This window comes from Anarhichas minor, unplaced genomic scaffold, assembly GCF_050575085.1.
Source record: "Anarhichas minor isolate MPS153535 unplaced genomic scaffold, ASM5057508v1 ptg000124l, whole genome shotgun sequence".
Lineage (NCBI taxonomy): Eukaryota > Metazoa > Chordata > Actinopteri > Perciformes > Anarhichadidae > Anarhichas > Anarhichas minor.
Genome location: NW_027466570.1, coordinates 77,173 through 100,893, shown reverse-complemented (window position 1 = coordinate 100,893; position 23,721 = coordinate 77,173). Strand labels below are relative to the sequence as shown.

Sequence of the window (23,721 nt, the reverse complement as noted above, 5' to 3'; positions counted from 1 at the left end):
TAAGGAAACATGAGAACACCAGGGTAGGGAGTGAGGGATGAGGAGGTAAGGAAACATGAGAACACCAGGGTAGGGAGTGAGGGATGAGGAGGTAAGGAAACATGAGAACACCAGGGTAGGGAGTGAGGGATGAGGAGGTAAGGAAACATGAGAACACCAGGGTAGAGAGTGAGGGAGGAGGAGGTAAGGAAACATGAGAACACCAGGGTAGGGAGTGAGGGATGAGGAGGTAAGGAAACATGAGAACACCAGGGTAGGGAGTGAGGAAGGAGGAGGTAAGGAAACATGAGAACACCAGGGTAGGGAGTGAGGGATGAGGAGATAAGGAAACATGAGAACACCAGGGTAGGGAGTGAGGGAGGAGGAGGTAAGGAAACATGAGAACACCAGGGTAGGGGGTGAGGGATGAGGAGGTAAGGAAACATGAGAACACCACGGTAGGGAGTGAGGGATGAGGAGGTAAGGAAACATGAGAACACCAGGGTAGAGAGTGAGGGAGGAGGAGGTAAGGAAACATGAGAACACCAGGGTAGGGAGTGAGGGATGAGGAGGTAAGTGTGACTAAGCGGAGAGCAAGGCAGTCCTTCAATCAGAGGATCGGTGGTTCGATCCCCGGTTCCGGCTCCACTAGTCGCATGTCAATGTGTCCTTGAGCAAGACACTGAACTCCAACAATTGCTCCTGTAGTTGAGCCTACGGTGTAAAAACGGAATAGAATCTGAATTGTAAGTTGCTTTGGATAAAAGTGTCTGCTGAATGACTGTAATACTATACTATATATATATATATATTACACTGAATATTATTATATGATATATATATTATATTATATTATACTGAGACTAAAATTATATCCTGACGTGTTTATCAAAATGTTATTTCTGCTTTTTTTCGTGTTGGAATAAATGTTAAATATTTAACTGTAAAGTAGTAATGCGTGTTTGATACCTTAATGATTTTGCATTAAATCATTCTGGGATGTTTGCTGACATTGATTAGATGGCCCTACCGAGAACATGTTCACCAGCCAACACTGGTATATAGAATATTCAAGTTTATTTTTGTGTCTCTTAGAGTGACATCTCGTAGGTGAAGCTCAGTGGGCCCCTGACCCTTTGGGCCCCTGGGCCTGTGCCCGGTAGGCCTGTTCAGTAATCCATCCAATCCATTCAGTTCTTCTACAAGTGGCCATATTTACCATTATCAGCATTTTGAAAATGTCGTGTATTGTTGAGACTAAGTCGTGGTTACAGTTTTGGCTTATTGAGCAGCATGAAGCCAGACAAGTTGTACATTTGATGATTGTAGAGGATGACATGCAGACAACGAGGCAGCTGATGTGAAGTGGAACATGTTACCAGAAAATGTATCACTTTATGGATCTATACGTAGATAAATCAAATAGAGTTATTGATGAAACATGAAGGTGCTGCACTAGCAGCAGACAGTGAACCCACCTCAGAGTCTCCAGTCTACAATGTGGACTCTCCAGAAAACCACTCAGCAGCTTCACTCCTGAATCCTTCAGGTTGTTGTGACTCAGTTCCAGTTTTCTCAGATGGGAGGGGTTTGACTTCAGAGCTGAGACCAGAGAAGAACAGCCTTCCTCTGTGATCCCACAGTCTGACAGACTGCAAACACACAAAACAACACACAGAGTTTATCATATCGATACACAATGAATCATTATTTTCATCATCAACATGAGTGGCTTTCATTTTGGTTTCATCTTCTTTAGTAAACAGACATTTAGTGTAAATCCTGTCACTGTTGTGACATTTTAAATCATTATTACAGTGAAATAAGTGATTCCAGTGGAGTAGATTGCTGTAACAAACTAACAGCACGACTTAAACCGTCCTGGTTCCCTGACAGCAGGTGGGCCAAAGGATGTTCATGTTGGTTGGACAAGACATCCAACACTTTGATCCTGAGCAGGATAGTGACCAGTTCACTATTCACTTTACACCATTATTTCCAAACTCATATTAGCAGAGACACTAGCAGACATTGTTATCCCACAGTAACATGTTGGTAACACCACCATGAACTTGTATGCAGTAGATCACTTCAGACTTCAGAGCTGAGAGCAGAGAAGAACAGCTGACCTCTGTCAAACTGCAGTAACTCAATCTGCATGAAGAAGAAATGATGAAGAGAAACAATCTGTTCATAATCCAATCAGATGTGTTCATCTTTTAAATGTGGAACTCAACTTCACAAGGGTTTCCTGCAGCGTGGTAGCAGACGTGTAGAAGCAGCTTAAGTCAGGAGAAGTCATGACTTGTTTCAAATATAATATGAACTTTCAGGACAAACTGATCACAAAGCAAATGTTCAGATGAACCTGGAGCACAACAGGTTGATGAAGATGTGAGATGGATGATTCTTTATAGAACTTTGAGACATCTGTTACTAAATGTATTGATCTGTGTTGATCCAGATTATAAAGAGCGGATCAGAAAATTAAGACAAAGTTTAAAAAATCCAAAATGTTATGAAAAAAAAGTCAGTATCAGAAATGTTATTTATAAATTACTTTAATAGTTATTTTACTACAAATTTGAAAAAAAGGTTTGATTCCTGACGTGTGATTAAACTACATTTTCTTTCTCTCAATGATGAACACTGACTCACTCAAATATAGATTTTATCAGTGGCGGCTGGCCAATAGAGGGCCATGGGGCGTGGCCCCACCTTGAGCCACACAAAAAAGATTTATAATAAATTATACAAATTGTCAATATTTGTGTTTTTGAACTTTGGAATGTACCCAGTAATATGTGTAAAATATGATATCTGCGCAAAATATATGCTTTTCCTGCTCGTCCTCTCCGCCTGTCTGCTCGTCTCAGAACGTGCAGCTAGGGGGGCCAAACGAATTTGGGCCAAAAGAGGCGGGTCTACGAAGCAGTTCAGCCAATTGCTGATTAAAGATATAAATGAGTGAAATACAATTTAGCCAATCAGCGTCCTCCAATAGATTCAGCTTTGGGCCAAAGTCGTTTGGCCCAAAGCTGCGCGTTCTCGTCAGGACTAGTCTCTACAGGCGAGCGCCAGCGCGAGCACTGCTCCTCCAAGACCCGTCTGAGAGGAGAACTTTGAGGAGAACCTTCAGGCCAAAGAGCTGATATCAGATCAGCCTGACCTCACAACCAGACAGCAGACTAGCGGGAAAGGGAAGCAGCACATGAAGCTGCTCCACTAGCTGAACACCAGACAGGTTAGGCTAGTGTGATGGGAAAATATATTATCGTATTATGCTTAGTTTTAAAGAATGTAAGTACTAAAAGTGCAGACACAGAACAGTAGTTCTGTAGATTTAATTAGTTTAGTATCCAGGTGTCTTGTTATCTGTTATCTTGTACACTGTTTCTTTGTTGGTAAGACGGAGACACAGAGAGACCTTGACTAACAGACATCCTTTGTCTGAAATACTTTTACTCCCCTTTTGACGCATTATCTGAAGTTGTAAAGGCGTGAACCTTTGTATGCATAAATGATGTTGAATATTGCACTTCGAAGAAGGTTTCACGCAGTCTACTGAATACGTAGTTGCTGTGCTTTCTTCCCTCTTGCAAGAGAATAAACGGACAAAGACAACTTTGAGTCTTCTGATGACTTCATTATTAATTCGTGAACAAAAACTCTCTCCTCCCGATTAACCTAGAGATTTTCCACCACACTAGCTGGATGACGTCATGCTAATAACTTATTTAGCTTTTTAAAACTACGGGGACAGATCCAGCACGGACACTTAGGGAGTGAGGGAGGAGGAGGTAAGGAAACATGAGAACACCACGGTAGGGAGTGAGGGATGAAGAGGTAAGGAAACATGAGAACACCAGGGTAGGGAGTGAGGGATGAGGAGGTAAGGAAACATGAGAACACCAGGGTAGAGAGTGAGGGATGAAGAGGTAAGGAAACATGAGACCACCAGGGTAGGGAGTGAGGGATGAGGAGGTAAGGAAACATGAGACCACCAGGGTAGGGAGTGAGGGATGAGGAGGTAAGGAAACATGAGAACACCAGGGTAGGGAGTGAGGGATGAGGAGGTAAGGAAACATGAGAACACCAGGGTAGAGAGTGAGGGATGAAGAGGTAAGGAAACATGAGACCACCAGGGTAGGGAGTGAGGGATGAGGAGGTAAGGAAACATGAGACCACCAGGGTAGGGAGTGAGGGATGAGGAGGTAAGGAAACATGAGACCACCAGGGTAGGGAGTGAGGGATGAGGAGGTAAGGAAACATGAGAACACCAGGGTAGAGAGTGAGGGAGGAGAAGGTAAGGAAACATGAGAACACCACGGTAGGGAGTGAGGGAGGAGAAGGTAAGGAAACATGAGAACACCAGGGTAGGGAGTGAGGGATGAGGAGGTAAGGAAACATGAGAACACCAGGGTAGAGAGTGAGGGAGGAGAAGGTAAGGAAACATGAGAACACCAGGGTAGAGAGTGAGGGAGGAGAAGGTAAGGAAACATGAGAACACCAGGGTAGGGAGTGAGGGATGAGGAGGTAAGGAAACATGAGAACACCAGGGTAGAGAGTGAGGGAGGAGAAGGTAAGGAAACATGAGAACACCACGGTAGGGAGTGAGGGAGGAGAAGGTAAGGAAACATGAGAACACCAGGGTAGGGAGTGAGGGATGAAGAGGTAAGGAAACATGAGACCACCAGGGTAGAGAGTGAGGGATGAAGAGGTAAGGAAACATGAGACCACCAGGGTAGAGAGTGAGGGAGGAGAAGGTAAGGAAATATGAGAACACCAGGGTAGAGAGTGAGGGATGAGGAGGTAAGGAAACATGAGACCACCAGGGTAGGGAGTGAGGGATGAAGAGGTAAGGAAACATGAGACCACCAGGGTAGAGAGTGAGGGAGGAGAAGGTAAGGAAACATGAGAACACCAGGGTAGAGAGTGAGGGAGGAGAAGGTAAGGAAACATGAGACCACCAGGGTAGGGAGTGAGGGATGAAGAGGTAAGGAAACATGAGACCACCAGGGTAGAGAGTGAGGGAGGAGAAGGTAAGGAAACATGAGAACACCAGGGTAGAGAGTGAGGGAGGAGAAGGTAAGGAAACATGAGAACACCACGGTAGGGAGTGAGGGATGAGGAGGTAAGGAAACATGAGAACACCAGGGTAGAGAGTGAGGGAGGAGAAGGTAAGGAAACATGAGAACACCACGGTAGGGAGTGAGGGATGAAGAGGTAAGGAAACATGAGAACACCAGGGTAGGGAGTGAGGGATGAGGAGGTAAGGAAACATGAGAACACCACGGTAGGGAGCGAGGGATGAGGAGGTAAGGAAACATGAGAACACCAGGGTAGGGAGTGAGGGATGAGGAGGTAAGGAAACATGAGAACACCACGGTAGAGAGTGAGGGATGAGGAGGTAAGGAAACATGAGACCACCAGGGTAGGGAGTGAGGGATGAGGAGGTAAGGAAACATGAGACCACCAGGGTAGAGAGTGAGGGAGGAGAAGGTAAGGAAATATGAGAACACCAGGGTAGAGAGTGAGGGATGAGGAGGTAAGGAAACATGAGACCACCAGGGTAGGGAGTGAGGGATGAAGAGGTAAGGAAACATGAGACCACCAGGGTAGAGAGTGAGGGAGGAGAAGGTAAGGAAACATGAGAACACCAGGGTAGAGAGTGAGGGAGGAGAAGGTAAGGAAACATGAGACCACCAGGGTAGGGAGTGAGGGATGAAGAGGTAAGGAAACATGAGACCACCAGGGTAGAGAGTGAGGGAGGAGAAGGTAAGGAAACATGAGAACACCAGGGTAGAGAGTGAGGGAGGAGAAGGTAAGGAAACATGAGAACACCACGGTAGGGAGTGAGGGATGAGGAGGTAAGGAAACATGAGAACACCAGGGTAGAGAGTGAGGGAGGAGAAGGTAAGGAAACATGAGAACACCACGGTAGGGAGTGAGGGATGAAGAGGTAAGGAAACATGAGAACACCAGGGTAGGGAGTGAGGGATGAGGAGGTAAGGAAACATGAGAACACCACGGTAGGGAGTGAGGGATGAGGAGGTAAGGAAACATGAGAACACCAGGGTAGGGAGTGAGGGATGAGGAGGTAAGGAAACATGAGAACACCACGGTAGAGAGTGAGGGATGAGGAGGTAAGGAAACATGAGACCACCAGGGTAGGGAGTGAGGGATGAGGAGGTAAGGAAACATGAGAACACCAGGGTAGGGAGTGAGGGATGAGGAGGTAAGGAAACATGAGAACACCAGGGTAGGGAGTGAGGGATGAGGAGGTAAGGAAACATGAGAACACCAGGGTAGGGAGTGAGGGATGAGGAGGTAAGGAAACATGAGAACACCAGGGTAGGGAGTGAGGGATGAGGAGGTAAGGAAACATGAGAACACCACGGTAGGGAGTGAGGGATGAAGAGGTAAGGAAACATGAGAACACCACGGTAGGGAGTGAGGGATGAAGAGGTAAGGAAACATGAGAACACCACGGTAGGGAGTGAGGGATGAAGAGGTAAGGAAACATGAGACCACCAGGGTAGGGAGTGAGGGATGAGGAGGTAAGGAAACATGAGACCACCAGGGTAGGGAGTGAGGGATGAGGAGGTAAGGAAACATGAGAACACCAGGGTAGGGAGTGAGGGATGAGGAGGTAAGGAAACATGAGAACACCAGGGTAGGGAGTGAGGGATGAGGAGGTAAGGAAACATGAGAACACCACGGTAGGGAGTGAGGGATGAAGAGGTAAGGAAACATGAGAACACCAGGGTAGGGAGTGAGGGATGAGGAGGTAAGGAAACATGAGAACACCACGGTAGGGAGTGAGGGATGAAGAGGTAAGGAAACATGAGAACACCACGGTAGGGAGTGAGGGATGAAGAGGTAAGGAAACATGAGAACACCACGGTAGGGAGTGAGGGATGAAGAGGTAAGGAAACATGAGAACACCAGGGTAGGGAGTGAGGGAGGAGGAGGTAAGGAAACATGAGAACACCAGTGTAGGGAGTGAGGGATGAGGAGGTAAGGAAACATGAGAACACCAGGGTAGAGAGTGAGGGAGGAGGAGGTAAGGAAACATGAGAACACCAGTGTAGGGAGTGAGGGATGAGGAGGTAAGGAAACATGAGAACACCAGGGTAGAGAGTGAGGGAGGAGGAGGTAAGGAAACATGAGAACACCAGGGTAGAGAGTGAGGGATGAGGAGGTAAGGAAACATGAGAACACCAGTGTAGGGAGTGAGGGATGAGGAGGTAAGGAAACATGAGAACACCAGGGTAGGGAGTGAGGGATGAGGAGGTAAGGAAACATGAGAGCACCAGTGTAGTGTAACCAAGTGGTACTGACGGGGTGAAACTATTGGGTCCGCCGGACCGGTAATGGGGTGCATGGGCCCTGATTAGCTAAAAAGATGCACCTGCTGGCAAATCGGGGGCTTTGTCGTTCTCTCCGGTGTCACGAGCGGGTGTGCTGAGTCTGCTCGCTGTCTTCGCCGCCACGAGTGGGGGGTGCGGAGTCCAACTACTTGCTCTCCCGCAACAAGCAGAGACATAGCGTGAGGCCGCATGAGAAGGTGCGTCGGTGGCGCAGTGTCTGGGAGGCATCCGTTACGGAGGGGACAGCGTGTGTTTGGGGGATGGCTGATTCGGGTAAATATATTTAGAGTGGAAGGGTTTTCTTTATGTATGTCGTGTGCTGGGGGAATTGGGTATAATTCAGAAAGATGTAATGTTGTATTTGTGTTTTTTAGAGCTTCCTGAGCAGTGCACCCAATGGTAGCTGGGGGGGAATCCAAGTGGGGGTGGCTGGGTTGCTAAATATTCGGTGGGTTGAATTACAATCTTTTTGGGTTTGTTTTCTGTTTAGTGGCAGTTGTTTGTGATTACTTATGTTTTCGTTTTCATTTCTTTTCTAGTTAGTGAGACGCTGCGTTGGTCTTTTGTTTTGTTTCTGTTGCTTTAAATTATTTGTGATGCCGATCTGAGCGCACGGTCTGTGAACTCCTCCTGCCCACTAAACCAGCTGTCACTGGTTGCTACACACAGTTAGATTTGTACCAATAAAAGAGTTATATTTTCATAACACTGCTTCCTGTGTGTACGTGCCTTTACGGTGTTTGAACCGGGTTTCTGTGGTAACGGGGTGCTACAGTAGGGAGTGAGGGATGAGGAGGTAAGTGTGACTAAGCGGAGAGCAAGGCTGTACTTCAATCAGAGGATCGGTGGTTCGATCCCCGGTTCCGGCTCCACTAGTCGCATGTCAATGTGTCCTTGAGCAAGGCACTGAACCCCAACAATTGCTCCTGTAGCTGAGCCTACGGTGTAAAAACAGAATAGAATCTGAATTGTAAGTTGCTTTGGATAAAAGTGTCTGCTAAATGACTGTAATACTATACTGTATGTATATATATATATATATATATATATATATATACACAGTGCATCCAGAAAGTATTCACAGCGCTTCACATTTTGTTATGTTACAGCCTTATTCCAAAATGGATTAAATTCATTATTTTCCTCAACATTCTATACACAACAACCCATAATGACAAAGTGAAAACTGTTTTTTGAAATTTTTTGCAAATCTATTAAAAATAAAGAACGAAAACATAACATGTACATAAGTATTCACAGCCTTTGCCATGACACTCAAAATTTAGCTCAGGTGCATCCTGTTTCCACTGATCATCCTTGAGATGTTTCTACAACTTGATTGGAGTCCACTTGTGCTAAATTCAGTTGATTGGACATGATTTGGAAAGGCACACACCTGTCTATATAAGGTACCACAGTTGACAGTGCATATCAGAGCATAAATCAAGCCATGAAGTCCAAGGAATTATCTGTAGACCTCCGAGACAGAATTGTATCGAGGCACAGATCTGGCGAAGGGTACAGAAAAATTTCTGCAGCATTGAAAGTCCCAATGAGCACAGTGGCCTCCATCATCCGGAAATGGAAGAAGTTTGGAACCACCAGGACTCTTCCTAGAGTTGGCCGCCCAGCCAGACTGAGCGAACGGGGGAGAAGGGCCTTAGTCAGGGAGGTGACCAGGAACCCGATGGTCACTCTGACAGAGCTGCAGTGTTGTTCTATGAAGAGAGGAGAACCTTCCAGAAGGACAACCATCTCTGCAGCACTCCACAAATCAGGCCTGTTTGGTAGAGTGGCCAGACGGAAGCCACTCCTCAGTAAAAAGCACATGACAGCCCGCCTGGAGTTTGCAAAAAGGCACCTGAAGGACTCTCAGACCATGAGAAACAAAATTCTCTGGTCTGATGAAACAAAGATTGAACTCTTTGGCCTGAATGCCAAGCGTCATGTCTGGAGGAAACCAGGCACTGCTCATCACCTGGCCAATACCATCCCTACAGTGAAGCATGGTGGTGGCAGCATCATGCTGTGGGGATGTTTTTCAGCGGGAGGAACTGGGAGACTAGTCAGGATTGAGGGAAAGATGAATGCAGCAATGTACAGAGACATCCTCGATGAAAACATGCTCCAGAGCGCTCTGGACCTCAGACTGGGGCGACGGTTCATCTTCCAACAGGACAACGACCCGAAGCACACAGCCAAGATAACAAAGGAGTGGCTTCGGGACAACTCTGTGAATGTCCTTGAGTGGCCCAGCCAGAGCCCTGACTTGAACCCGATTGAACATCTCTGGAGAGACCTGAAAATGGCTGTGCACCGATGCTCCCCATCCAACCTGATGGAACTTGAGAGGTTCTGCAAAGAACAATGGGAGAAACTGCCCAGAAATAGGTGTGCCAAGCTTGTGGAATCATACCCAAGAAGACTTGAGGCTGTAATTGCTGCCAAAGGTGCTTCAACAAATTGAGCAAAGGCTGTGAATACTTATGTACATGTTATGTTTTCGTTCTTTATTTTTAATAGATTTGCAAAAATTTGCAAAAAACAGTTTTCACTTTGTCATTATGGGTTGTTGTGTGTAGAATGTTGAGGGAAATAATCAATTTAATCCTTTTTGGAATAAGGCTGTAACATAACAAAATGTGGAAAAAGTGAAGCGCTGTGAATACTTTCCGGATGCACTATATATTATTATATTATACTGAGACTAAAATTAGATCCTGACGTGTTTATCAAAATGTTATTTCTGCTTTTTTTCGTGTTGTAATAAATGTTAAATATTTAACTGTAAAGTAGTAATGCGTGTTTGATACCTTAATGATTTTGCATTACATCATTCTGGGATGTTTGCTGACATTGATTAGATGGCCCTACCGAGAACATGTTCACCAGCCAACACTGGTATATAGAATATTCAAGTTTATTTTTGTGTCTCTTAGAGTGACATCTCGTAGGTGAAGGTCAGGGGGCCCCTGACCCTTTGGGCCCCTGGGCCTGTGCCCGGTAGGCCTGTTCAGTAATCCATCCAACAGCAGCATGAAGCCAGACAAGTTGTACATTTGATGATTGTAGAGGATGACATGCAGACAACGAGGCAGCTGATGTGAAGTGGAACATGTTACCAGAAAATGTATCACTTTATGGATCTATACGTAGATAAATCAAATAGAGTTATTGATGAAACATGAAGGTGCTGCACTAGCAGCAGACAGTGAACCCACCTCAGAGTCTCCAGTCTACAATGTGGACTCTCCAGAAAACCTCTCAGAAGCTTCACTCCTGAATCCTTCAGCTTGTTTCCTCTCAGTTCCAGTTTTCTCAGATGGGAGGGGTTTGACTTCAGAGCTGAGACCAGAGAAGAACAGCCTTCCTCTGTGATGTCACAGTGTGACAGACTGCAAACACACAAAACAACACACAGAGTTTATCATATCGATACACAATGAATCATTATTTTCATCATCAACATGAGTGGCTTTCATTTTGGTTTCATCTTCTTTAGTAAACAGACATTTAGTGTAAATCCTGTCACTGTTGTGACATTTTAAATCATTATTACAGTGAAATAAGTGATTCCAGTGGAGTAGATTGCTGTAACAAACTAACAGCACGACTTAAACCGTCCTGGTTCCCTGACAGCAGGTGGGCCAAAGGATGTTCATGTTGGTTGGACAAGACATCCAACACTTTGATCCTGAGCAGGATAGTGACCAGTTCACCGTTCACTTTACACCATTATTTCCAAACTCATATTAGCAGAGACACTAGCAGACATTGTTATCCCACAGTAACATGTTGGTAACACCACCATGAACTTGTATGCAGTAGATCACTTCAGACTTCAGAGCTGAGAGCAGAGAAGAACAGCTGACCTCTGTCAAACTGCAGTAACTCAATCTGCATGAAGAAGAAATGATGAAGAGAAACAATCTGTTCATAATCCAATCAGATGTGTTCATCTTTTAAATGTGGAACTCAACTTCACAAGGGTTTCCTGCAGCGTGGTAGCAGACGTGTAGAAGCAGCTTAAGTCAGGAGAAGTCATGACTTGTTTCAAATATAATATGAACTTTCAGGACAAACTGATCACAAAGCAAATGTTCAGATGAACCTGGAGCACAACAGGTTGATGAAGATGTGAGATGGATGATTCTTTATAGAACTTTGAGACATCTGTTACTAAATGTATTGATCTGTGTTGATCCAGATTCTAAAGAGCGGATCAGAAAATTAAGACAAAGTTTAAAAAATCCAAAATGTTATGAAAAAAAAGTCAGTATCAGAAATGTTATTTATAAATTACTTTAATAGTTATTTTACTACAAATTTGAAAAAAAGGTTTGGTTCCTGACGTGTGATTAAACTACATTTTCTTTCTCTCAATGATGAACACTGACTCACTCAAATATAGTATATTTAGAATATTCAAGTATATTTTTGTGTCTCTTTGAGTGACATCTTGTAGGTGAAGGTCAGGGGGCCCCTGACCCTTTGGGCCCCTGGGCCTGTGCCCGGTAGGCCTGTTCAGTAATCCATCCAACAGCAGCATGAAGCCAGACAAGTTGTACATTTGATGATTGTAGAGGATGACATGCAGACAACGAGGCAGCTGATGTGAAGTGGAACATGTTACCAGAAAATGTATCACTTTATGGATCTATACGTAGATAAATCAAATAGAGTTATTGATGAAACATGAAGGTGCTGCACTAGCAGCAGACAGTGAACCCACCTCAGAGTCTCCAGTCTACAATCTGGACTCTCCAGAAAACCACTCAGCACCTTCACGTCTGAATCCTTCGGCTTGTTGAAGCTCAGATCCAGTTTTCTCAGATGGGAGGAGTTTGACTTCAGAGCTGAGACCAGAGAAGAACAGCCTTCCTTTGTGATCCCACAGTTTGACAGACTGCAAACACACAAAACAACACACAGAGTTTATCATATCGATACACAATGAATCATTATTTTCATCATCAACATGAGTGGCTTTCATTTTGGTTTCATCTTCTTTAGTAAACAGACATTTAGTGTAAATCCTGTCACTGTTGTGACATTTTAAATCATTATTCCAGTGGTGGGCCGTGTGTTTTATACCTGGGCCTTCAGTGCTGTTCTACAGTTGAATCATCTCCTAATAACCTCATGATGACGCCACAGCTACGGTTATCATTTGTTTCTAGGGGTGTAATAATACACGTATTCATATTAAACCGTTCGTACGAGGCTTAGGAACCGAACAATACGTCTGAATAATACTCGTGCATTTGTAAAATGCAGAAGCTTAAATTGAGGGAAATATAATGTTTTCGGTGGAGCCACTGCGCCCAACCTGGCAACGTGCTGTCTGACACGCCCACCACAGAAGAAGAACATTGTACTCTGGTGAGGCGTGTGGGTTCTGGGAGGCTATGCTAAACTAGCTTAGCAGGAAAACCAACAGCAGCACACACGCTGCACTCTCCCCGCAGCGTTTAGCTGTTCATTACTGATTCAAACAGGCTAAAGCAACATGACAACAGAGCAACAGATCAATCCAGCAACACTGCAGCGTTGAAACACGTATTCATCCACACACTGAAGAGCACCATTCAAATATTATCCACATCAGAGGGAACAATATCATAAAATATCATAAAAATGACACCAGAGACACATGAACTCAGTAGTGACGCTGCTGCAGATGTAAAAACACAGAAGGATTCATCACTCTCTCACCAGCCTCGGCACAGCAGCAGTTTAAAGATTATAATCACATCGTAATGAATTGAAGTAGAAAAGTATTATCTGTGTGAGCTGTTGCTATGTCTTGCTAATTATCCTGCAATACATATCTAAACTGAATTTAAAGTAACTATATCTGAGATTTAATCCACCAAGTAGAAATAAGTACTCATGACTGTAAAGAGTTAAAGTATTACTGTGTGCAGAACAACTAAAGGGCTGTGGATGGTTATCCTAGTTCCCAGTCCACTAAACAATCCCTTAGAGTTTAAATCCTAGCTATCAAGACCTATCCTGGCACCTCACCACGAGCCTCCATCCATCAGAGGAAAGCTGCCATTAACTGACGCGACTGATCGCTGCACTCGGCCAGAGGGCCTCTCTGCCGAGTGCAGCTACCGGAGGAAGCAGGGTAGACGTCAGGAGAGACGGGGTGAGCAAAGCCAGGCGAGTCTCCTCAACCCCCCAGCTTATCAACCTTTCAGTAGAGAGCTGATCACTAGTTAGCCGGTATCACGACATAAAGCTCCGGGATCTAGCAAGGTGAAGCTCAGGGGGCCCCTGACCCTTTGGGCCCCTGGGCCTGTGCCCGGTAGGCCTGTTCAGTAATCCATCCAACAGCAGCATGAAGCCAGACAAGTTGTACATTTCATGATTGTAGAGGATGACATGCAGACAACGAGGCAGCTGATGCGAAGTGGAACATGTTACCAGAAAATGTATCACTTTATGGATCTATACGTAGATAAATCAAATAGAGTTATTGATGAAACATGAAGGTGCTGCACTAGCAGCAGACAGTGAACCCACCTCAGAGTCTCCAGTCTACAATGTGGACTCTCCAGAAAACCACTCAGCAGCTTCACTCCTGAATCCTTCAGCTTGTTCCAACTCAGATCCAGTTCTCTCAGATGGGAGGAGTTTGACTTCAGAGCTGAGACCAGAGAAGAACAGCCTTCCTCTGTGATCTCACACCATGACAGACTGCAAACACACAAAACAACACACAGAGTTTATCATATCGATACACAATGAATCATTATTTTCATCATCAACATGAGTGGCTTTCATTTTGGTTTCATCTTCTTTAGTAAACAGACATTTAGTGTAAATCCTGTCACTGTTGTGACATTTTAAATCATTATTCCAGTGGTGGGCCGTGTGTTTTATACCTGGGCCTTCAGTGCTGTTCTACAGTTGAATCATCTCCTAATAACCTCATGATGACGCCACAGCTACGGTTATCATTTGTTTCTAGGGGTGTAATAATACACGTATTCATATTAAACCGTTCGTACGAGGCTTAGGAACCGAACAATACGTCTGAATAATACTCGTGCATTTGTAAAATGCAGAAGCTTAAATTGAGGGAAATATAATGTTTTCGGTGGAGCCACTGCGCCCAACCTGGCAACGTGCTGTCTGACACGCCCACCACAGAAGAAGAACATTGTACTCTGGTGAGGCGTGTGGGTTCTGGGAGGCTATGCTAAACTAGCTTAGCAGGAAAACCAACAGCAGCACACACGCTGCACTCTCCCCGCAGCGTTTAGCTGTTCATTACTGATTCAAACAGGCTAAAGCAACATGACAACAGAGCAACAGATCAATCCAGCAACACTGCAGCGCTGAAACACGTATTCATCCACACACTGAAGAGCACCATTCAAATATTATCCACATCAGAGGGAACAATATCATAAAATATCATAAAAATGACACCAGAGACACATGAACTCAGTAGTGACGCTGCTGCAGATGTAAAAACACAGAAGGATTCATCACTCTCTCACCAGCCTCGGCACAGCAGCAGTTTAAAGATTATAATCACATCGTAATGAATTGAAGTAGAAAAGTATTATCTGTGTGAGCTGTTGCTATGTCTTGCTAATTATCCTGCAATACATATCTAAACTGAATTTAAAGTAACTATATCTGAGATTTAATCCACCAAGTAGAAATAAGTACTCATGACTGTAAAGAGTTAAAGTATTACTGTGTGCAGAACAACCAAAGGGCTGTGGATGGTTATCCTAGTTCCCAGTCCACTAAACAATCCCTTAGAGTTTAAATCCTAGCTATCAAGACCTATCCTGGCACCTCACCACGAGCCTCCATCCATCAGAGGAAAGCTGCCATTAACTGACGCGACTGATAGCTGCACTCGGCCAGAGGGCCTCTCTGCCGAGTGCAGCTACCGGAGGAAGCAGGGTAGACGTCAGGAGAGACGGAGTGAGCAAAGCCAGGCGAGTCTCCTCAACCCCCCAGCTTATCAACCTTTCAGTAGAGAGCTGATCACTAGTTAGCCGGTATCACGACATAAAGCTCCGGGATCTAGCAAGGTGAAGCTCAGGGGGCCCCTGACCCTTTGGGCCCCTGGGCCTGTGCCCGGTAGGCCTGTTCAGTAATCCATCCAACAGCAGCATGAAGCCAGACAAGTTGTACATTTGATGATTGTAGAGGATGACATGCAGACAACGAGGCAGCTGATGTGAAGTGGAACATGTTACCAGAAAATGTATCACTTTATGGATCTATACGTAGATAAATCAAATAGAGTTATTGATGAAACATGAAGGTGCTGCACTAGCAGCAGACAGTGAACCCACTTCAGAGTCTCCAGTCTACAATCTGGACTCTCCAGAAAACCACTCAGCAGCTTCACGTCTGAATCCTTCAGCTTGTTTCCACTCAGATTCAGTTCTCTCAGATGGGAGGGGTTTGACTTCAGAGCTGAGTCCAGAGAAGAACAGCCTTCCTCTGTGATCTCACAGTGTGACAGACTGCAAACACACAAAACAACACACAGAGTTTATCATATCGATACACAATGAATCATTATTTTCATCATCAACATGAGTGGCTTTCATTTTGGTTTCATCTTCTTTAGTAAACAGACATTTAGTGTAAATCCTGTCACTGTTGTGACATTTTAAATCATTATTACAGTGAAATAAGTGATTCCAGTGGAGTAGATTGCTGTAACAAACTAACAGCACGACTTAAACCGTCCTGGTTCCCTGACAGCAGGTGGGCCAAAGGATGTTCATGTTGGTTGGACAAGACATCCAACACTTTGATCCTGAGCAGGATAGTGACCAGTTCACCGTTCACTTTACGCCATTATTTCCAAACTCATATTAGCAGAGACACTAGCAGACATTGTTATCCCACAGTAACATGTTGGTAACACCACCATGAACTTGTATGCAGTAGATCACTTCAGACTTCAGAGCTGAGAGCAGAGAAGAACAGCTGACCTCTGTCAAACTGCAGTAACTCAATCTGCATGAAGAAGAAATGATGAAGAGAAACAATCTGTTCATAATCCAATCAGATGTGTTCATCTTTTAAATGTGGAACTCAACTTCACAAGGGTTTCCTGCAGCGTGGTAGCAGACGTGTAGAAGCAGCTTAAGTCAGGAGAAGTCATGACTTGTTTCAAATATAATATGAACTTTCAGGACAAACTGATCACAAAGCAAATGTTCAGATGAACCTGGAGCACAACAGGTTGATGAAGATGTGAGATGGATGATTCTTTATAGAACTTTGAGACATCTGTTACTAAATGTATTGATCTGTGTTGATCCAGATTCTAAAGAGCGGATCAGAAAATTAAGACAAAGTTTAAAAAATCCAAAATGTTATGAAAAAAAAGTCAGTATCAGAAATGTTATTTATAAATTACTTTAATAGTTATTTTACTACAAATTTGAAAAAAAGGTTTGGTTCCTGACGTGTGATTAAACTACATTTTCTTTTTTTTTAATGATGAACACTGACTCACTCAAATATAGTTTATAGTGTATTCAAGTATATTTTTCTGTCTCTTAGAGTGACATCTCGTAGGTGAAGCTCAGGGGGCCCCTGACCCTTTGGGCCCCTGGGCCTGTGCCCGGTAGGCCTGTTCAGTAATCCATCCAACAGCAGCATGAAGCCAGACAAGTTGTACATTTGATGATTGTAGAGGATGACATGCAGACAACGAGGCAGCTGATGTGAAGTGGAACATGTTACCAGAAAATGTCTCACTTTATGGATCTATACGTAGATAAATCAAATAGAGTTATTGATGAAACATGAAGGTGCTGCACTAGCAGCAGACAGTGAACCCACCTCAGAGTCTCCAGTCTACAATCTGGACTCTCCAGAAAACCTCTCAGCAGCTTCACTCCTGAATCCTTCAGGTTGTTTGAACTCAGATCCAGTTCTCTCAGATGGGAGGGGTTTGACTTCAGAGCTGAGACCAGAGAAGAACAGCCTTCCTCTGTGATCCAACACCGTGACAGACTGCAAACACACAAAACAACACACAGAGTTTATCATATCGATACACAATGAATCATTATTTTCATCATCAACATGAGTGGCTTTCATTTTGGTTTCATCTTCTTTAGTAAACAGACATTTAGTGTAAATCCTGTCACTGTTGTGACATTTTAAATCATTATTACAGTGAAATAAGTGATTCCAGTGGAGTAGATTGCTGTAACAAACTAACAGCACGACTTAAACCGTCCTGGTTCCCTGACAGCAGGTGGGCCAAAGGACAGAAAGCTCAGTGAGACAGTCAATGTGAAACAAATTAATTAATTTTAAACAAAATTATAATAATAAAAATAAATAAATAAAAGATTTATTTGATAATTTAGTAAAATCAAGAAATAAAAGTAAAACAGAAAAGAGACAACATGACATAAAAGCCAGTCTGTAAAAATGTGTTTTAAGAAGTGATTTAAAAGAGATTAGTGATCCTGAGAGCCTCATCTCCTCAGGCAGCTCGTTCCAAAGCCGAGGGGTCCTGATGGCAAAAACACGGTCACCTGAGATTTGGTAAACTTCAAGCTTGCACAGTTAATGTATGACGGCTCAATGTAGTGAGTGAGTAATGTAAGATCAGTTTCGTATGACTACAGAACAAGATTAGAACAAATGCAAACAAAACAGTTGAAAGAGTCGTGAATGGTTTACAAATAAAATGAGTTTGTTACTCTGAGGTTAATTAAAAATATCTATACTGTCGGGGGAAAATTGTTAATAGTTCTAATGTTACTTTTATTTTGACTTGAATCTGTCCACATGTGGTTTCGGTCTAGTGTGAACTTTGACCTATGGGCAACAGAGCAGGGGTTTCCTGCTTTCTTCTGGGAACCAAGGTGGGGGCAGCTTCTCAAATGTGGGGAGCCTTATAGGAGACAGATGGTTACTTGATTTTGTGTAAACATCCCTCAGACAGCAGGAGACTGACTGACTGACTGAAGTTTGATTGACATGCAGCTTCCTGCTGATGGGGGAAAGGCGGCACTCAGTCGTGTTCTTAAGGCTCGCTTCTTTGTGGAGAAGAGAGAGTCTCCCTTCGCTCCTGAGGGTGAAGAGACCCTCTCAATGCTATCAGCTGATTAGCAACCTATGACTCTGTTTTACTCTGTCGTTTTATTCAGTTCATTCTGTTAGTGCACATTTGAGCTGTTTGGGCTCGTTAGATCTGTTTGGATTTTGTTTGTATGCTTTTATAATTTTTCTATATCTTTATCTTGTAATAAATACTTAAAGACAGAAAGCTTAAAGGTGATTTTGATTTCTCTCGAGGAAATACTTTAATTTCCACCACATATACAAAATAAAAAGACTAACTAAACTAGGACTAGCCTATGAATTAAGGTAAATGATATCTTGCATTAAGACTCATCTTCCTTAAGTCGTTATTCATAATTGGATATCTCTGTGTCCCTCAGGAATGTAGATGCTGGTATAACTGGAAAAGTGGGGAATTAAACCTCGTACGCTCAGCCTTTACAAAGGTTTTATAGTTCATTAATTGGTTTGAGTGTCAAGATTGACCACCAAGCTGCTCTGAGTCAAACCACTGAGTGACCGTCGGGGTCATGAGAGCAGTCTATGGACGAAGTTTATTAGTTCAGATTGTGTCATCGTTGTTATTTTCACTTTTCAGTTTAATCATCTTTCCATCGACGTTCGCTACAGTCATGCTAACAGATTCAGTGTTTTAGTGTTTTCAGCTGAGCTCGACCAGAGAACATTCAGTTAAAACAGATCCTCATTTTTCTCCGTGGAGTTAGCTGGTGTAATGTAGCCTCATTGTGTTTTATGTTGAACCTTCTGTGTCAGCGCTCTCCTCCTACAGTTACTTTCGAACAAGTCATCTCTTCACTAAAAAATGAATGAGAATGACACGAAAAAAACACAACTAAGCTGTGCTCATCCGAACCCCCAAAATAAATCAACCAAAGGAAATGTCACAAATCTTCAGTTAAGGATTTATATATACGTATATATATATATCTATATATATCTATATATATATATATATATATACCTATATATATATAGACACGCACACACATGTATGAGGTAGACAGACCAGCACCAGACAGACGGTAAACTGACCTCAGAGTCTCCAGTCTACAGTTTGGACTCTCCAGTCCAGCAGACAGCAGCTTCACCCCTAATTCCTGCAGGCTGTTGTCGCTCAGGTCCAGTTCTATTAGATGGGAGGGATCGGACTTCAGAGCTGAGGCCACAACTTCACAGTGAGTGTCTGAAAGTCCACACTTTGGAAGTCTGTGAATAAAGATAAATGTATAATCTGTTATCTTAAAAGTCTAATAATTATAAAAATGAACTAAAAGACAACTTCTCATACAGCATATGTGGACAACAGATACGGTAAGAATCACTGGTATTAATTCATAGATTTCTGTTGTTCATACTTTCAACACAATAAACAACAGCAGACTGAAGTTACATCAGAAATTTGGGGTTTATGATGCAACATTGTTGCATTTTTCATTCTTGTTCAGTTCACACTGCACTTCGTCAAACACATCACAAATATCAGCGTGAAACCCACCGACACTTCTCGGGCTCAGAAACAACGGAGCAACACCAAATGTATGCGTTCTTGGATTTTCTGGGTTTGGATTGGTGTTTCTATCAATCAAATATTTTAGAAGAAGGCAAACAATATGAGAAGGAGAAGGAGAAGGCAGTCGCTGATGAGAGAGAGAGATTATGATGAGTTGTCCTTATTACACAGACGACTGTTTTTTGGTTCACTTCCTGTATTTTGGTGGAATCGTGTTTTCATCTAAAGTGAAGCAACAAGAGCTGGAATAAAAAAACGACCGGCCAGACAAGCCTATGTGAGCCGGAACACGAGTCACAATTCTTCACGTTCACGATGAAAATGACCGAGCCAATCAGATCTCAACATAAATAAGGAGCAGTCCAAATTTGGAGGAGTAGGTTGGTCCTCGCCACGGCCGAGGACCACATCTACAGACATCGTAATTTACAGTCTATTTTAATAATTTTTGATGCTATAATCAGATAACACTTGTGAGATTGTTCAGATCTAAAATATTGTGTATATGTTGCTGGTTAATATAGTCCATGAAGATATTACACAGCTCAAATTGAAAATATTCAGGTTCGCCTGAAAAAAAAGCACTTTTATTGAAATTTTGTTTTTGAAATAATGCAGGTAGCAGCCTAAAAACTCTCCCAAATCATAGCACAACTGATCAGTAGTCTTAGAGTAAAGGTTTGGCTGGGATACAGTGAAGAATAATAAAGGTTAGAGAGGCTTTTAATACAGAAAGGTCACTCGAGGTCATCATTTTGGAACCAGCTGTTGCAGCTCTTACATTGTACTTTTATATACTATATAACTATATATTTCACTTTTTTATCACTCATATTATTCAATACATCCAAATACAGCCGATTGGCATCATTTTGAGAGCCAGGGTCCTCTCAGAGCCTGTTTCTGGCTCTCATCCTTGGGATTTTCTCGTCTGAATTCCAGTTGCTGTGTGTGTATGGGGCTGTAGCTCAGCCTATCATCGGTCGATTTCAGTCAATGAGCCCGCCTTCAACGTGTCAGAGTCTCAGGAAGGTGGTCTTCGAAACCGGTGTTGATTGACAGAACTTTCAGTGAGTAAAGATGCAAAAGGTGCCGCGCATCCCAGAGCGTAAAATTCCATTCGCCAAAAGTCCGACCCCCTCCCCCCGGGTCCCACAAGTGGGATTGACCCCCCTTCGACAGGAAACAGATGAGAAACAGACAGAATGTAGTTGCCACCAATGTTTCTATGAACCGGATTATTATCGCCGTTTCTTTCGTGATTTCTTCATAAATGTGAGTAAATACCTATGATTTTTTCCGGTGAAGTGAACTGTTGTGTTGGCGTTGTTGGCTCACAGCTTTGTACTGGTTTCACGGAGAGAAAAACCCAAGGCATTTATGGGTTCTGCGTCGAATGCTAATGCTAGACGATGTATTGATTAGCCGTGTAGCCGTTAGCTTGTTGTTGGAATATTGAAGCGCAGTAAATAAAACGCCGATTTTTGGCCAGAAATTCGTGGTTTCATGGCACATTTTCTAGTTGCTTATACTAGTAGTGTATAGTTGTGTTTGGAGTGTGTAAAAAGTGACTTATATGATAGTGTTGCCCAGACTTTGCTGTTTAATCCGGTATATAAAATGTACAAATGCACAATAATCGCTATCAATATGAGCAATTTTTGGACGATATTTGCTACCCCCCCTCAGCTCGAGAGCCCCCAAATTTTTTTTTTTGGGGGCTAGTATGCAGTTCATAACAGTTATAAATGTTTTATTCTTGATTAATAAGCCAGTCTATTATGTGTTTCATAATTGTGTTTTCATACTTTATAAATGATGGATTCACCATTTGTAAATGAAGTATTATATATTTTACAAACCAATTATTAAGGAGTTGTAGATGATTAATAACATCCTTTATAAAGTGTTAGTAAATGATTAATAACTTCTTTAGATTTACATTATTCATGCATTTATATCTATAATGATTTAGATTAGGTTAGGGACTATATTAATATATTAATATATGCTTTATAAATGCAAATTAATACTGCAATTCATGATTCAGTAGGTAGTTACTACTCCTTAGTAAAGTGTTTTGTGTGACCTCATCTAAAGTGAGGACTATCTCTGCTTTATAAAGCATTTATAAATGACATTGAAAGGCCAGCAGTGCCTCTAAACACATAGTTTTTCAACAGAAAAGGCAAACAGACAAAACACAAAGTGATGAAGAACATATTAATATTTATTACAAGAAGGAAACAATATACTGTTAAAACAAACCTCTCGGCCGTTCATTCATGTAAGAAACAAACAAACAAACAGATTCTCCTTCAGGAGAACATGGCTGGATACAAAACATTTGTAAATATACAACTAGAGCTAACCAGGAGCTTTGCATATTAGTTTACATTTACTGATTGAATTATTCATTTTAACCAAGCTAGAAGAACAACAAGGTCATCATCCATTTGTCTTAAATACCCTTTCTGACCCCGCCCTCACTGGTTTCATTATCTAGTCCAACTCTCCACACTCCACATAACAAGATACATGACCCATGTGCTGCCTGTTTGCTTCCGCTTCCCATCTCTCTACACAAACTCCAAAAATATGCAAATTACATACCGTACGTAATGGAGCCACTAAAAGTTATACGTTATAATGTCAAAGGTCTCCATAACCCTGTTAAGAGAAAGAAGAGTGTGCATCAGATGAAACAGGCCAACTATCACATTGCATTCCTTCAGGAAACCCACTTATCTGACGCGGAACATGAAACGTTGGAAAGGTCTTGGGCAGATAAAGTATATTACTCTTCACACCGGTCAGGGAGAAAAAAGGGAGTATCCATACTCATACACAGACAAATGAATTTCACACAAACACTAGTTCATAAAGACTATATAGAGATATATTTTAGTTTATGGATTAATTGATGACACAGAAGTGTCCCTCATAAATGTATACGCACCTAATGAAGACGAGCCGGGCTTTATCAGGACGTTGTTCAATAAGATCCTACAATATAGTCCAGGGCTGCTACTGATGGGAGGAGACAATTAACGGACCGACAACCTGCCTCTAAAGCTCCACTCTCTACAATGAGTACAACGCTCAAATACCAATCCCTTGAAGCACGCCTTGTAGATATATGGAGAAGCAAGTTCACCTTCTATTCAAGCAGACATACATCCTATTCAAGGGTTGATTATTTCTTTACCACTAAGGCAGATCTACACAGGACAGTGGACATTGAGATTCTGCCTATAACTATATCCGACCACAAACCTGTGGCATTAAAATGGGATGTAGGTCAAAGACCAACATCTAAACAATGGAGACTTAATGCATCTCTCCTTCATGATAAAGAATTTACCTCCTTTATCACAGCAGAACTCAAGGAATACTTGGATATCAATCTCTCGGCCGAAACGACACCTCTTACACTGTGGGATTGTGCCAAAGCATACATCAGAGGCTGTATTATTTCATATACTTCTGCTAGGAGAAGAGGAAAAGAGGCTAAACAGAGAGAACTGGAAGATAAAATAAAAGACTTGGAACATAAACATAAACAATCTGCGTCGGCCAGTCTCCTAAAAGACCTAAACACAACCCGGAGAGAACTCAACAGCCTATTATCAGATACAATGAGGGAAGTTTAAGATTCACAAACCAAAGATACTATGAACACGGTAACAAGGCAAGCAGATTATTAGCATTAAGAAAACAGCAATCATCTAATACAGGACAGAAAATCAAATCAAAAGA

At 42.7% G+C, this 23,721-nt stretch overlaps 1 protein-coding gene across 4 annotated transcripts in view; it reads right to left on the bottom strand.

Moving 5' to 3' along the window:
• LOC142940996 (NLR family CARD domain-containing protein 3-like) overlaps positions 1–23,721 on the bottom strand; it is a 40,858-nt gene that overhangs the window by 8,471 nt on the left and 8,666 nt on the right. Inside the window, exons 8-14 of one of the 4 annotated variants that reach the window (XM_076083221.1) lie at positions 19,485–19,658; positions 17,193–17,366; positions 15,683–15,856; positions 13,884–14,057; positions 12,085–12,258; positions 10,574–10,747; positions 1,458–1,631 (exon numbers count right to left, since the gene is read on the bottom strand). In XM_076083221.1, the coding sequence (XP_075939336.1) occupies positions 1,458–1,631; positions 10,574–10,747; positions 12,085–12,258; positions 13,884–14,057; positions 15,683–15,856; positions 17,193–17,366; positions 19,485–19,658 (1,218 nt within the window). Of the gene's footprint in view, positions 1–1,457; positions 1,632–10,573; positions 10,748–12,084; positions 12,259–13,883; positions 14,058–15,682; positions 15,857–17,192; positions 17,367–19,484; positions 19,659–22,171; positions 22,633–23,721 lie in introns of those variants that run through there. The other 3 variants (XM_076083222.1, XM_076083223.1, XM_076083225.1) reach the window with 3 other exon arrangements.